At 55.8% G+C, this 15,583-nt stretch overlaps 1 protein-coding gene across 1 annotated transcript; it reads left to right on the top strand.

The window, feature by feature from the left end:
- Window positions 1-1,020: 1,020 nt before the first annotated feature.
- CAVIN1 (caveolae associated protein 1) lies at window positions 1,021-14,548 on the top strand. The gene is made up of 2 exons (XM_080633220.1): window positions 1,021-1,444; window positions 13,821-14,548. Exons 1-2 carry the CDS (start codon window positions 1,025-1,027, stop codon window positions 14,484-14,486), a joined length of 1,086 nt encoding a protein of 361 aa, XP_080489346.1. The 5' UTR covers window positions 1,021-1,024; the 3' UTR covers window positions 14,487-14,548.
- The last annotated feature ends 1,035 nt before the right edge of the window (window positions 14,549-15,583 follow it).

Below are 15,583 nucleotides of genomic sequence, written 5' to 3'. Positions count from 1 at the left end.
TGTGCCAATACTGAGGTTAAGAGTTAGCAAAATAAGGATTATCTCTCCGCTGTGGTTTCCAAAGCAATACATGTGCAAGCAAGTTCTGAAACAGGGGTTTTTACCAATAAAGCCTTAGTTAACACAGTGTGTTTGGGCATTGCCTACAAGTACACTGCAGCATGGCGTGTGCAGGAGCATGTCCTGCTTTTCAAAGCCTAGCCTCCATTTGTCAGTGGATGAAGGATGGCAGAGCCGAGGGAGCTGCACTGATGTGGGAATGCCCGGGGGCTTCCCAGCAGGAGTGAATTCTCCTGCTCTCTGTGCTAAACCTGCATAGAGGTTTGTATCGTGTGGGCATTCACACGCATGGGAGCCTGCATGTTTATGGAGTTAATGTGCTGTCACTGCTGAATCCAAATGGAAGCATTTCTTTAAAGTACTGACCTCAGGCTCTTGGAGTGCTGGAAAACAAACCCAGCCCCTGAGGATTGGCAGAAGATGTGAATTTTCCAGCTGAACTTGAGCCGGTGCAGTTGTTTGAAGCAGCCCTTCCTTCACTGCACACAGCTGTGCCCGGATGGGGGACAGCTTCTTTCCAGCAGCTTCCTGAGCATTTATTTACTCGAGGCTTGTTGTTTTCCTTCTCGTTGCTTTAGACTCGTGCTGCAGAGGAGGTGGTTTCAGAGCTTTGCATTCCTGGCTGAGCTGTGCCTGTGTTTGCCTGCAGAGCCATCGCCTCCCCTCCAACTATTTTAGTCATTTCAGAAAGGGTGGGTCAGAGGCATTTGGCAGCGGGTCCTTTGCTGAGGTGGAGTCAGCCAATGACCTGCAAGCCTGGAGACTTTAGCAGGGCACTTTGGCTGGAGGGCTCTGCGGGGCTGTGCCATTTGCAGCGCAGCACAGACATCCCCACGCTGCGCTCCCCGTTCCTGGCGCGGCTCCCAGCGCAGGGTTTAGCGGAGGCTCGGGTTTAGCTTTCCCTCCTCTCTGTCCCTGCAGTGACAGCTTCCCGGGCTCTGCTCGCCACGACTCCCGAGCCATCATGGAGGAGACTACTCTGCAAATCATTGAACCACCGACTGTTTCTGAGGCCTCAGAGGAGCCCGTGCCCGAAGAACCCATCAAACCAGACCAGATCAATGGCGTGATGGTGCTGACCCTTCTGGACAAGATCATTGGAGCGGTGGATCAGATCCAGCTGACCCAAACGCAGCTGGAGGAGAGACAGCAAGACATGGATAGCGCCGTGACCAGCATCCAGGGAGAGCTCACCAAGCTGACAAAGGCTCACACCACCACCAGCAACACCGTGAACAAGATGCTGGAAAAGGTGCGCAAGGTGAGCGTGAACGTGAAGACGGTTCGGCAGAACCTGGAGAAACAAGCGGGGCAGATAAAGAAGCTGGAGGCCAACGAAGCAGAGCTCCTGAAGCGCCGGAACTTCAAAGTCATGATCTACCAGGTAAGGAGCTCTTTGACGCGTGCTTTGCATCCTGTTGGTGGGTGTTCTCTTTGTGGAGGGCTCTGTCGCGCTGTGTGGTCGGTCCATGGCTCTCCGCTCGCTGCCTGGCAGCCCAAACTGAGCAGCAGCACTCTCTCATTCATGAGTTAACATTGTGTGGGTGTTCGAAGACAAGGTTTGGTAGAGCTGCTACTTTTAAAAGGAGTTTTAATGAAGACAGTGAGGACGGCCCTAAGCACCCATTGCAACAGAACAGAAATACCAAAATCACCTGATTTTACTGCTTAGCTAAAACTGAACAAGAACGCGTGGGGTTCAGGAAGGGGGTCTTGTAAATCCATGTGCCAGTGTCTTCCCTAGTGAAAGACAACGTGTATTGCTGCATGGAGAGTGATAATGTTTCACATTTGGGACATGCCTCTGGTAGCAAGCAGACAGTAACGGCAGCATCGGGGTGACATGCACTGACTGGGACAGGCAGAGACACTGGAGGGAAAGCAGAGCAGCTCCTTGAGCTCCAGCGCTCGGGTCTGCCCTTGTGTTGTACGGACTCCCACGTTCTTTTTCCTGCAAGCTGAAGTGTTGAATGTTCGAGTTAACTGGTGTCAGGAAGAGCTTTGGTTTGTTTCATGTTCCCCCCTGGGCTAAGTGTTGGAATTTAATGTTAAACAAGAAGAAAGGGAGGAGAGCGTTCCTGTCAGTTCCTGGCTGGAGTTAGTCTTCCTTATCAGAGCAAACTCTCATATTGGACCACGGAAGAGAAGTGAATGAAATAGTTAATGATTCAGTTAGAAGCCTCTGGGTTAATAATAGACAGTGCCGGGGATAAAGAAAGAAGCATCAAGTGCTCATCATGGGAAGAGAGAGAAGAAAAAAAGGGGAAAAAAGGGGGAATGCTTCTTATCACAGGGTTTGAAGGGAGAGCTGAGCATAATAGGCTCAGGAATCTACCACGTCCAGGGGCCTGCATAACTCTGATTCAGAGCTTAAGCATTTGTAGTTTTATCATGCCCAAAAAGCTGCAATGCTCGAGCCTATTCCAACTGGGCAGCAACTTAACCGGTAGAGATAGAGATTTATTACAAGTTATTTGTATCAGGCTTTTGGGGGAGGCTGGATCTACTCATGGAGAAATCAAATGGAACTCTACATGTACTGCAGAAGCAACAGACAATGCAAAATGGGAAGAGTGGGGGGAATTGCTTAAACAGAGCATTCCGTGTGGCTTACGGAAATAGGTAGGAAGTTGGCAAGCTCCTGGGGCCTTTGGGAGCTGCTCCTTTGGCTTTGCTGTTGCTTAGGGATATTGAGTAGAGTTTGTCTTTAATATTGAAAAGCAGTCCTGCTTCTGGAGGAAATGAGGTCTGAACAGCCTCTGAGTGCTTCAGTTGACAGGGGGCTACAGGGATCTTGTGAATCATGGAGCTATTAGGGAGTCAAAAGGAGTGATTTGTAATTCAGAGCAATTTCCCAGCAGGGAATTGAGTGTGATTTGACTGGGAGGCCACAGAGCCCCAGTGAGAAGTTCCCCAGGTTTGCTTCATGTGAAATGGAGCCTCTTGCTCCCTATGGCAGTGCCCCCCCTCTGCAGGAAGACAGGGCAGGCCTGGCCACAGAGGGTGAGGATCCCATTCGGGGGGACCCAAGCTGTGATCGGCCCTGCTCAGGCAAACAAAGGGCTCTCTTGGAGGAGAAACTCTTGGATTATCTCTTCATGTGGTGCTTAAACTGGACAATGAGCTCCGGGATGGGCTTTGGGGGTCTGAACACTGGAAAGAAATAGGCAATAACAACAGGAATGTGCCTGAGTACCAAATGCTGCTCTGGATCATGGGGCTGCACAGAGACAGAGCTGCACAACGATGGGGTGGCCAGGCCTGGGCACAGGCACCCCCCCAGAAGAAAGGGGATGGTTTTGCACTCCTCAGCAATGCTGCCCTTCCCTGCATACAATGGAAATGTGGTGTTGGTCAACAGGGGAAGTTTCTAAACGATACCAATGTACTGTGTGTCTCAGAGCTATTGTCATGATTAGCTCTCCTGTGGAACTGGGTTGTTTAATAGCTCCATTACTCTGTAGATAAATGTCATAAAAACATCACCATGGCATTTTCAGTGTACAGAACCTGGAATTGTGTGGCTTGGTGTAAGGGAAAATAGTCTGTCATATACAGGAGGCTCTCTTCTTTGGGGAGACCTCTTATTCCAAGGAAGTTACCAACCATTGAGGGGGATCTGGGAAATTTTGGGTTGGTTTTAGGGGGTTTGTTTGCTTGGTTTTGCCCTGGGAGGGACAGGGGGGTTGGAGTTTGTCTCTCACTGGGGTTCTGGAGCTGTCGCTCTGCACAGATCCCTGGCACAGGCAGGCAGTGGGAAGCCCACAGCGGATGTGCGGAGCAGCAGGTCACAGCTCTGTGTCCTGAGGTATTTACCTGACTATTCCAGCACTGTAAGGGATTCAGTTCCAGGCACACCAGTCACGAGAGTGGCACTGCCTGCGCTTGTGCAAACCAGATAACAATAGAACTCTGCAGAAAGAGGTGCTGGGCCTGTGTGTACATTCGAGAGGCTGATGTGCAGCTGCCTTACCAGGACTGATCAACGCTGTTTGTTGCTGGTGATTCCCACCTCACTGCCTGATGTCTTTCTGTGCTTCAGTATTAATAACTGTGACATGAAAAAGACTGTAGCAAGAGTCTACAAACCTGAAACTGTGACAGGCTCCACCCTGGGGGGGTTAATGAGGAAAAGTCTCTGAGTTCTGTGTCTATGGTTTAAACCACATCTAAAATCGCGCAATAACCCTTTTCTAACTCAGCGTTTCACTTCTCAAGACCCACCTACCAAGGCCTGGGTTGGGGATTTTGCTACAGTGTAATTCGTTCTGTGGTGGTGAGCAACTTCTTACTACTTTCTAACTCAGAACAAACTGCCTTTGGAAAGCTGGGATTAACTTGCCCCTGCAATTGCGCTGCCAGTTGCTATGGCTAAAAATGCAAAGATTTATTGGGCTTTTTGGAGAACAAATCATCCGAAGAGACAGAAAATATTACTGAACCCCAGGAGTGGCTGTTTCCAGGCAAGACAGCCAGGTCAAACAGTTGGCGTGCTCTGTGGGATGTAGTGTCATTGATCCTGTGCTATGGAGGATTAAAGGGAGGTGGAGGTAAAGCAGCTCTCCACTGGTTGTAGAGTTATTGTCTCAGCATGGAGGCAGTTACAGATGGACTATTTCAAGAGTGTAAATGAGACATTTTGGCACCTTGGGAGATGAGGTGAAGGTTGTGCTTTGCTGCTGGACGAGGAGGAACTGAAATCAGGTTGTGCTTGGGGAGTGCTGTGGAGCCGGGACTCTGCTGGGCTGGGGGAAAGCAGGGGCTGAAACCGCATCCACTGGGGCAGCTGAGGAGCAGGCATTAACCCAGCCCTGTACCCACAGCCCCGGGTGTGCCTGTGCTGCTCCCTTGCTCCCTCTCACATACACTGGTGCCTGATATTGCCAGGAGCTGGTTTGATTCCTGCCCAGGGAAGAGTTTCTGTATTGGCGGAACGTGGGGAATTTGATCAGTTCTGGAGAATTACACTTGAAAAAGCCACCCCCCTCCAAACGATCCCATTTTTCTCTTTGGAAGACTTGCCTACCAAAAGCAAAGGGGACAGGCTTTTGGCAGACTTTTTGTCTTCTTTCCATACCCAGAACTTGCCCTCCTCAGGAATCTGCTGTCAGATGGCTGCGTGCAGGCGTTAGCAGCCTCAGTGCTTCCTTTGTGCGTGTGTCCCAGGCGCCCGGCCTGCGGGGAAATCAGGACACCAGCAAATGTGTTGAGAGTGGCTGCTAATAAAAACAAACTGGAGCAGGTCCAGAGGAGGCCACGAGGATGAGCAGGGGCTGAGCACCTCCCGTATGGAGCCAGGCTGGGAACATTGGGGCTGTTCAGCCTGGAGAAGAGAAGGCTGCGTGGAGACCTCAGAGCAGCTTCCAGTGTCTGAGGGGGGCTACAAGGATGCTGGAGAGGGACTCTCCATCAGGGACTGCAGCGATAGGACAAGGGCTGATGGGTTCAAACTGAAACAGGGGAAGTTCAGGTTAGATCTAAGGCAGAAGCTCTTCCCTGTGAGGGTGCTGAGGCGCTGGCCCAGGGTGCCCAGAGAAGTTGTGGCTGCCCCATCCCTGGCAGTGTTCAAGGCCAGGTTGAACAGAGCCTTGGGAGATGTGGTTTAGGGTGAGGTGTCCCTGCCCATGGCAGGGGGTTGGAACTGGATGATCTTAAGGTCCTTTCCAACCCAAACCATTCTATGATTCTAAGACCTCATCCCAAATCTCCTGGTTGTAGGAGACAAGAATGTGGGGCCGGTTACTGCAGCTCGTGATGAAATAACAGATGTCCCAGGCGTAAAGCTGCTGCTCTGAAGCCAGACAGACACGTGCCACACTCAGCTGTGCAATGGCACATGGCAGCCCTCACCAGAGCACAGCATTCTTCCTCCAAACGCTTTCTGACAGTTAAACTTATTCCAGCAGATGCCAAAGGCCTGGATTCTGGAATTCTTACAGGCAGCCCTCAGCACACGCATCCAGGAGGGAATTCCTGAAGTCCTTTGTTTGGGCGCTGGGCTCGAGGCAGGTCCGGCTGTGATGGGTGGTGGTGGTTGTTGGAAGGAGCAGCCTGTGGCCAGGGTTGCTCCATGCTGTCGAGCTGGGGCTCCCATGGCTCTACAGGGGATGCCGGTGGCCACCTGGAGCCTGGTGGGACATGGAGCTCCTCCAGGAAGGGCCGGGTGGATATGGGAGCGCTGGAACACGAACCTCAGGCACACAATGCGGAGGGTAGGTAGGGCTGGGAGTATAAATAGCACAGTTTGGCTTTTGTGCCTTGAGGGGGCCTTATAGGGACGAGAGCAGCGAGGTTGTGGGCGGTGGGGAGGAGGGTGAATTTCAAACCCACACCCAAATGCCACAGACTGGGCAGCCGGACCTGAGCTGCCTCGGGTTTGGGCCTGTGCTCCCCAAAATAACACATGGAAAAGAACTTGTGTGGTGAGAAGCGGGGCAGGGAGGGCAGGGGGTGCGAACCCCGGGGCTGCAGCCTCCAGGCCGCCCAGGGCTTGGCTCTGATGGCAGCAGAGGGTTCAGAGCCCGCCGGGAGCAGGCAGCGTGGGTCCATGCCCTGGGTTCAGTGGAGCCTGAGCAAAAGCATTCAACACTGAAGAGAGATGTCAGCACAGGGGGAGGCCCTCGACCTGCCTGTTCTCCATGCCTTGTCTGCGGCACCATGTGGACATGTGGAAAGAATCCTTCACACTCTGCACGTTACTGAACTACAAGAGTCTCAAGATAACTCACAGGAGGGAATCTGAGCCTTAAACCAATGTCAGGATGTAAGAGCTCCCACTTCCAGGGTTTTTCTTAGTGCAGGTTATAGTCTTTCTACCATAACCACTCAGCTCTGGAGCGTGGATTTCTGTGTTGCAGCCTGGCATCAACTGCATTAATATTTCAATGCTCAGGTATTATTTATAAGCAGTTAGTGCCAAGACTGTGCTTCGCTGAAATCCTTTCAGCATTATAGGTACACACTGAGCTGTGCAGCAGGAAATTGTCTCCAAGGGCTATTAATGGCTCAGGAAAATCAAACCAGAGGTAATATTCCTTCTGATCACGTACCCCTCCCTCAGGCCTCCCGTGGGCCTGTCAGCAGTGGATCTAAGTGTCTGGAATTAGAAATCAAAGCCTTCAAGAAGCCGTTTAGTGCTCAGACACAGCCCCATCCCTCTCCAGTGTGCCCTGGGTGGGAATTTCAGTGGTGGGTGGTAAAAGCTGCTTTGTGCTGTAGGCGCTGCGGAGCGCTGGAAGGGTGTGAGTGCCATAGGAGGTGCTGCTCCTGTTTGTTATCCCCATTTCCCCCAGTTTATGGATATGGGAACACTCTGGAGTTGCCCTCCAGCATCGCTCCCAGCACAGTGCTGCCTGTGCTGTCCCCGTGTCCCAGCTCCAGCCAAGACAGAAGAGAGAGCCCGTATCCCACAGCACACCCTGGGCTCAGGGTGGGAAGCGTTGGGCTCTTCCTGCATCTTGCTGCTCCCCCGAGCTGTCCCTCCCTAAGGAATGAGCAGAGAACAATGCAGTGTCCTCTCTGATGTGCTGTGATGTGTCTGTGACCCATACAGAGCATGGCAGTGACTCCGAAGCTTGTTGGCACGTTGCTTATGCCCTCTTTTACCCTGGCTGGGCTAATGTCGTCCTCTGGATTCTCCAAGATCTCCTACAACTTACAAGGTACCTCAAGAACCACAGCTCCACTGTCCAGCTGCAAGACAGGACAAAGACCAGAAACAAAGATGCTCAGTGTCAGTGAGGGGAAATCAGACATTTAGAGTGCAAGGCCCCAGGATGTTTAGTCTGTAGCTTTAAGTGAGGATGCGAATGTCAGCATCAGCACGGATCTATCTGCAGATCATCTGTAGTGCAGACTCCATCGTTGAGACAGGTTTATCCGGGAGGAGCAGTTCTGAGAGCAAAGCCAGTTGTACAGAGAGCCTGGTAACAGGATCAAACCCTTCTTTCCTGCTCTCAGAGGGGAAGAAACCCCAACCTCTTCACTCTGCATCTATTTACTTCCCTGTTTCCTCCAGCCCTGCCTTTCTCCTGCCTCACTGGTGGCTGAAACCCTTCTCCAAGCACAGCCTCCCCTCCCGTGCCGCTCCTCTCTTTGCACCACCAGGTCTGAAGGAGCCCCAGTGCTGGAGCTGTGCTGCTCCCTGTCCCAGCCTCTCAGGAGCCAGCCCCAGGACACAGCGTTACTGGATGTGCCTGGTAGAGACAGGTGCCAAGGAGGTTGCACAATACAGACTTAGAAAGGGCCTTCTGCTAGTCAGGGTGGTACGGCTTGAGAGCACACTAGCTTATCCCTTTAATCCCAACCAAGTTTGCTCTTACCCCTCATATTGTGGATCTTTCCCTTTGTCTCTGCAGTGGTCTTTGGGAACTGCAGGATTCGGGCTTCTCTCTAAGGACTGGAGGCTTCTGATTTTATTGGAAATAAAATCTATCCAACCTTTGGGACACAGGAGTCGAGGCCATGCCCAGTGTTACTGGATACAGATGTCTGTGAACTGCTGGGTATTGCCCAGCGCTGGGGTCGGGTATGGTCCATGTGCTGACAAACCCAGTGCTGGGGTTCTGGAATGAACAACACAGGCTTTAAAATCACTGTCTCTTCATAAGCTGGCACATAGGAGCAGCCTCTGCTTTCAGCTACGCCACAGGGATCAGAGGAACCTCCGGAACAGCCCCATCAAATCACTGTGAGCAGCAGTGTGAGGACAGAGCAGAATCTGGCCCTATGGCAGTGCTCAGGGTAATGGGCCTGAAGCCATAGGAGGGATTCTGCATCTCCCAGGCCCTGCTGTAGATGAGGCAGGGACACTCTTCCCTCTGATAAATCTTTGCTGCCTTTTCTGTCAGATTTTGCTGCCTGGCTTCTCTCTTTACTAAAACACCCCCTGTGCCTCTTCCCCCTGCCTGTTCTCATGCTAAGCCGGATGGCTTTGTTGGTGACGTTCCGGCTCCCGTGCCCAGCAGGGACAGGTAAGTTTTTCCACTGTGCTTGCTTTCCGTGGCCATTGAAACGCCGTTTTCCTCATCTTAGCCTGAGAAGACCCAGCCTGTGCCCTCTGAGCCTTCGCCAGGGACTGCCCTATGAGCCGGCTGCAGGAAGGGTGCCGTGGCCCACACCAGCAGAAGACGTGCCAGGAGGCAGCAGTTTAGGGCCTCAGCAAGAGAACCCCCTGAAGATGACTCTGAACCTCTCCTGAAGCTGCTGATTCCAGAGCCTTTGCCTCTCTGCTTGTGGCTGCTGCAGCCTTCAGCCTGCGAGGCTGAGCTTCCAGTTGGCAGCAACGCCTCCGCTCTTGCCTAATGCGCTTGCTGCTGCCCTCCCAGTGCTGCTGGAGCTGGGAGTTTCTCCCAGGAATCCTGGGGCTTGTCACGCACTCACCTCTGTGCCCTGGGAGGCAGGGATTGCTGAGCACTTGCATGAAGGGCTGGTAGCCAGGAGCAGTTGGCTCTGCTGGTGTGTGCTGTGACTGGGCAAATCCGACCTGTTTGCTGAGCCTCAGTTTCCCCCTCTGCCATACAGACCTGATCAAAGCTCCTCAGGCTTCTTGTAGGGTTTAGCTTGTGTTTGTGGAGTGGTTTGAAGTTGTTTCAAGTAGATAAAGCCAGGCAGAGAGCACAGAGTGTGTAAAGCTCCCATTGTGTCAGACAGGACCTGTTCCTGCTCAGCACCAGCAGCCCCCAGTGCTGTTCACTAGGAGCCAGTGGTGACTTCCACTGCTGTTTGTCTAACACTTATCTCATACCACAAGAGCTGCTGGTAACAGCACAGGGCCCTGTTAAAGCCTTCCTCTTATTGTGTGCCTGCTGGAGCAGCACCCAGCTCCAGCAGCCCACGCTTCGGGTGATGGGAGCAGCCACATCGGTCCAGGGACAGGACCATCCCGGATCCAGGCAACGGTGAGCTCCTCCCAGGAACTGGGCTGTCTGGGGAAGCTGCCAGGGGAAACTGGGGTGCAGGTTTTGTTTCCCCCCTCAGCTTCCCCTGGGCGAGTGCAGGACGGGGCAGAAGCTCCAGTTCACCCATCAGCAGCTGGGATCATCCCATAGCAGAGCCTGGGGATGCGAGCAGAGCGCGTTCTGCATGTTCCAGCTGCATGTGAACCGTCTGTGCTGCTGCGTGTGTGACAGGAACGGAACACAGTGACCTGCAGGTGTGCTTGGCATGTGCGTGTGTAAAACCCTTCCATTAAACCTTCCAACCGGAGCCCGGAGTGCCTGGGAGTCCTGGGACTCTGTTCTTTACCCAGTCGGAGCAATCCTAGAGCCCCTCTCACACTCTGGGGACGTTCGGAAGAGCTGCTGGTGCTGCAGAGCCGTGCAGGGCTGGGAATGCAGCTCAGCTTTGTGTCTCATTGGCCTTTTATAAGGCCGGGGAAGTGTTTACATGTGTTGTAGCAACGTGCTGGTGTCCATGGAGCGGCCGTGACTCACCGCATGGGAACTCGCCTGGAAAACAGGGCTCAGCCGAGCAGGCACATCCCACAGCAGGGCCTGGCGCAGGGCGAGCAGCCCAGCACCCATCTGCTGGCAGCCAAGTGCCTGGGTACAGGCCCCGGGGCCCCTCCTGGTGCTCACAAGGCACAAGCCGCCATCCCATCGACTCTGCCAGCCGGAGGGAGCGTCCCAAAGGGAGCCGTGTTCCCAGGGAGGTCTGTGCCCAGGGGCAGCACAGCGAAACGGGCCGGGGTGGGTGAAAGAGCCGTGGTGTGAAGCCTTGGGATGCAGCGGGCTCAGCCCAGCACACACACACAGACACACACGTGCTGCCCATCCTGCCGCAGGCACAGCTCTGCCTGAGCTCAGGGAGGGGTTTTCCTTCTGCTGGTGTAAAACCCTCTGAGGAATCTTGTTTCCCCAATGCCTTTGGCAGCGGGAGCTGTCCGGGCACAGAACTGGTTCACATCTGCTGATGGGGGCCCCTGTTTGAGCACCCCAACAGTCAGCAATGCCCAGAGCCAGGAGCTGGGACTCTCCCTCTTCAAGGGTCAGTGTTTTCCCAGTAAGAAGAGAGTAGTTGGAATGCCTGGGGTGCAAAACGTGGCTCATAGTGAAACAGAGGGCACAGACCATAGTGCCAGAGCAGGGATCTGTGTAGCTGCCACTCATAGACCCGGGATGGTTCTTGATTGTTCCAGCGAGATCCCATTGTTCCCCACACCAGTGCTGTGTCTGCAGGCACCGGGCAGGGAGGAAGAGGAGACCACTGGTGGCATTGGGGCAGTGCCTGGGTGCGGGTGGGGAGCTGCATGTGAGCGATGCTCAGCATGGGGCACCATGGGGTGTGTGGGTCTGTCCATGCTGCACCCTGTGGGAGCTGGGACCCAACTGCCTGCACTGCTGGTCCTGGGTGCAGTGGCAGGGACTGCAAAGAGCCACCTTGTCCCCCTGCCCCATGGACTGGGAGCTGCTGCCAACCGCGTTGTTGTGGCTGCAAGGAATGATCTGCAGGATGGTGCTGAGCTGGGTGGTGTGTTGCTAGCGCAGCCCATAAAGCCATGCTTGGTCAGAAGGTGCATTTGGGGCTGTAACCCAAGGTTATCTCTGTGGCAGGCAGGGAGGTTCTGAGGTGCTGTTTCCTCCTGCAGACACATGTTCTGGAGTTAACAAGGGGCCGATAAGTATCTGAGTTCGCAGGATATGGCCCGTGTCCAGGGCCGGTGGTGCCAGGGAGAGGGGGATGCCTTTGTTCTGGCTCATTGTGTTGACTCAGAGGGAAGGAAGCGGCCGGAGTTCCTGATGTTCTGGGCTGGCGGGGCTGGGTCCCCGGGAGTCTCTGGGATCGCTCCAGCAGGTGTTGTTGTGGAGAACAGGATCCTGCCCGCCCAGCACCGGGGTTTGGTCAGGGCTGGCCTGGCCCTCGGGAGAGCCTGGCTATTGTTTTCCCTTCAAGCAGCAGAGCAAATGAAGAAAACACATGGGGCCACCTCACCTCGATCCCAGAAAGCATCCGGGACCTGAGCTGGGATCCGGAGGGTGCAGCTGCGTGCTCTGCACGCTCTGCCTATCAACCATGACCCTGCAGCCAGTGTCACCCTCCCGTGCTCCGTGGGGCTGAGCTGTCGCTGCCCACAGAGGTTTCCCCAGATGCCCTCACACTTCAGCACTGCGGCTTGCCCAAGGAACAGCGCCTGCGGAGGAAGGAGACACAGCTGGAAGCATCTGCATTTGCCCCGGGTGGAGCCGTGCTGCAGTCACGTCCTCGATCAGCTCCTGTCGGTTCTCAAGTGATGGGAGGGCAGGAGGAGCAGCCCGTGTCCTGCGTGGAGGTGGCCTTGGCGAGCCCACAGCACACAACACACCGGGCACCGCGCAGGGACCGGCGCAGAAGCAGCTCCAGGGGCTGGGCCCCGGCGGCTGCTTTGTGGGTTTGACCATCACGAGTGCCCTGGCTCTTGACATCTTCCCCCTGCACTGGGCACTGGTGAGGCCGCACCTCGAATCCTGTGTTCAGCTCTGGGCCCCTCACAACAAGAGAGACGTGGAGGGGCTGGAGCGGGGCTGGAGAAGGGCAGTGCAGTGGGTACCACTGTGCAAGTGTGACACAGAGCAGCAGCCAGCACCCAGGGACATGGGGGCACCGGGAGCCCCTGTTCAGCTCCTGCCTGCACAGGGCTGGGAATGCCCAGGGTTCCACACCTTCAGCCCGGCAGCTCTGCTCTGTGCCTGCCTATTCCCTGCGCTGCCGTTGGGCTGGGGCTGGGGCAGCTCCAGCCTTTCCCACCCGGCCCCACAGGTTAAAAGCAGTGGGGCAGTAGCACTGGGAGCCGCAGCTGCGATGCTCCGTGCAGTGATGGGCTATTTCCAGCCTGGCCGGGACACGAGGTGATTCAGTGCAGGGACGCACACTATGTGCTGCTCAGATGAAAACCAATCCCGCTCCAGACCTGCGCCCCATTCCCGGGCACATGCTTGTCCTCTGCCACTGGGATCAGAAACTTGGCTGACCCGGGAGAGCGGAGAAGCTGAATGAATTCACCCCGTGCCGAGTAGAGGCAGCGTAACCTTGCAACCTGCAGGTCAGGGCTCTGTTCCTGCTGTCTTCAGACACAGCCTGGATAAATTCCCTGCCTTACCCCGAGCAGGGAAATGGGAAAACCAGGGTGGCCTGCTGCATCCCAAGGGATGTCCCAGCCCCACATCTGGATCCTGCAGGCCTTGGGAAGGTCTGAGCACAGGCCGGGGTGCACAGACCGTGTGTACCGCATGGCCACATCCCGGCTCCGGACTGTGCTGCCATCTGCAGCCCAGCGCAGCGCCGAGCCCCGGGCCACCGAGCCCGGGCAGTGCCCTGCCAAGAGGAGCCAGCCACTGAAACACCGCGGGCTAGGGCAGGAGGGGCCCTGGGCGGGCGCTGGGGGGCAAAGGGGCACCGCATTGTTCTGAGGGGTTCCCTGCTCCCTCTGCAGCAGGATGCGGCGGGAGCATTCCTGGAGCTGGGAGCGTGCGATGGGCAGGCGCTGCTGAAGGTGAAACTGGGGCTGCGGGAGGGGCACAGCATGAAGGGAAGAGGCTGCAGGTTCAGTGCTGGCAGCTCTGGAGTCACGATGGGTTTGGAACCAGCCTGGAATCCTGAGCTTAACTACAGAGAGCCCTGAGCTGCTGCAGGTGGGGCAGATCCTCCTGACAGTGACTCATCAGGCACATTAAAGGAGGACCGGCCCGGGCCCGATGTCACCTGCGGGTGGCTCTGAGCCTGGGGAGGCTGCGTGTATCTGTGTGCGTGTCTGTGTCTCACTGGCTCCGGTCTGTGTCTTGCAGGATGAAGTGAAGCTCCCGTCTAAACTGAGCATCAGCAAGTCTCTAAAGGAGGGCGAAAAGCTGGAGAAGGAAGGTGAGGGAGAAGAGGGGCCTGTGGGTGAGGACCACGCAGAGGAGGACCACATCCAGCTCTCCTCAGATGAAGAGGTGGAGATTGAAGAGATTATTGAAGAGTCACGGGCAGAGCGCATCAAAAGGAGCGGCATGAAAAGAGTGGATGACTTTAAGAAGGCATTCTCGAAGGAGAAGATGGAGAAAACTAAACTAAAGACCAAGGAAAACCTGGAGAAGACCCGTCACAACTTGGAGAAGACCCGCCACAACCTGGAGAAGAGGATGAATAAACTGGGCACCAAGATTGTGACTAATGAAAGGAGGGAGAAGATGAAGACCTCTCGGGACAAGCTGAGGAAGTCTTTCACCCCGGACCACACCATCTATGCCAGGTCCAAGACAGCCGTCTACAAAGTGCCACCCTTCACTTTCCATGTCAAGAAGATAAGAGAGGGCGAGGTGGAAGTGAAAGCCACGGAGCTGGTGGAGGTGGGTGGAGAGGAGGGAGAAAACTCGGATCTGATGCGCGGGGAGAGCCCCGAGACGCACACGCTGCTGGAGATCACGGAGGAGTCGGACGCGGTACTGGTGGACAAGAGCGACAGCGAGTAGGCCGGATCTGCAGCGCGGAAGGGTTGTGGACGGCGGCTGAACATGTATTCACTCACATTCAAGAGCTCTCTGTGCCCCTGGTGCCCCGGGGCAAGTGTACACAATGCATCTTTACTACCCCGCCGAGCCGATGCCGATCCCTGCCTGCTTGGACAAGGTGTAGTTTATGTTTTAGTTTTAGCACACAAACATTAGGAACACGGGACTCTTTTTCTTACACTGTCCAATCACCCTTTGGAGACCATTCCTGCTGCAGAAAGCCTTTAGCACCAAGCCTGAAGACGGGATTTGAGTGACGGGGACCCGGCCCAGCTGGACAGTGCTAAAACCAAGATAACGGCTGTACACCTGGAAAGCTCAAGTGTCCTCCAGAAGCCAAGACCTGGTGTCAAGACAGCATCCTGCCCATATCCCCCCTGCGGCTGTCCCACAGGCAGGGGGGCTCCAGCATCCGAGGAGGCTACGGTTGCACCCATCATGCAGGAGTCCTGCTGACAGGCAGAGCCCTGCATGGCCACCACACAGCCCTGAGCCGCTCTGCCCTCCCCAGGACTCCGTGACCCACTGCTGCCTTGGATGGCTTTGTCACAAAGCCACCCTGCAGCGGGGACAGCCGTGGGTGCCCGTGTGGCACCACACAGCCGGGCCCAGTGCTCCCTCCCTCGGTGCTGGGGCCATGGCAGCGCCGGGGCTGCCCCCTCCCTGCCCGCGTTATGGATCCGGTTGCCAGAGCCTCGGCGGGTCCAGGGAGCGCCACGGACGTGGTGCTGGATCCGGTCCCTCTGCACCCGCAGCGGCGGTGGCGGCAGGCACCGAGGGGACGCGCAAGCAACAGCGCCAGAGCGGTCACCGCCGCCTGCGTTTCCGGAGGGATTCGGGATGCGCTGATGGAGCGAGGCTTGTGGCTGCCACAGAGCGGCCTCGACACCGGCCAGCCCCGGACCTTGAGTGTTTCCGAGCTCCCGCCACCTCCTCGCTTCTCTCCCGCTTTCTGCAGCTTCACCTTGCACAAGGCAGCGCCAGCGCAGTCGCGGGCACGGCCCCGGCTCAGACCCGGCCCCGCGGGAGTGGCTGCGCCCGGAGCGGCCGATGCCGGC

The sequence above is a fragment of the Psittacula echo genome (genome assembly GCF_963264785.1).
Source record: "Psittacula echo genome assembly, chromosome: 23".
Lineage (NCBI taxonomy): Eukaryota > Metazoa > Chordata > Aves > Psittaciformes > Psittacidae > Psittacula > Psittacula echo.
The sequence above is the reverse complement of the archived record's forward strand: the minus strand, read 5'-3'. Positions and strand labels throughout refer to the sequence as shown.

What these genes read in the sequence shown, in the direction of transcription:
- CAVIN1 (XM_080633220.1), top strand. Translation starts at nt 1,025, where the DNA reads ATGGAGGAGACTACTCTGCAAATCATTGAACCACCGACTGTTTCTGAG. An exon ending in TCAAAGTCATGATCTACCAG is followed by an intron (nt 1,445 to 13,820) that starts GTAAGGAGCTCT and finishes TGTGTCTTGCAG; the next exon opens with GATGAAGTGAAGCTCCCGTC.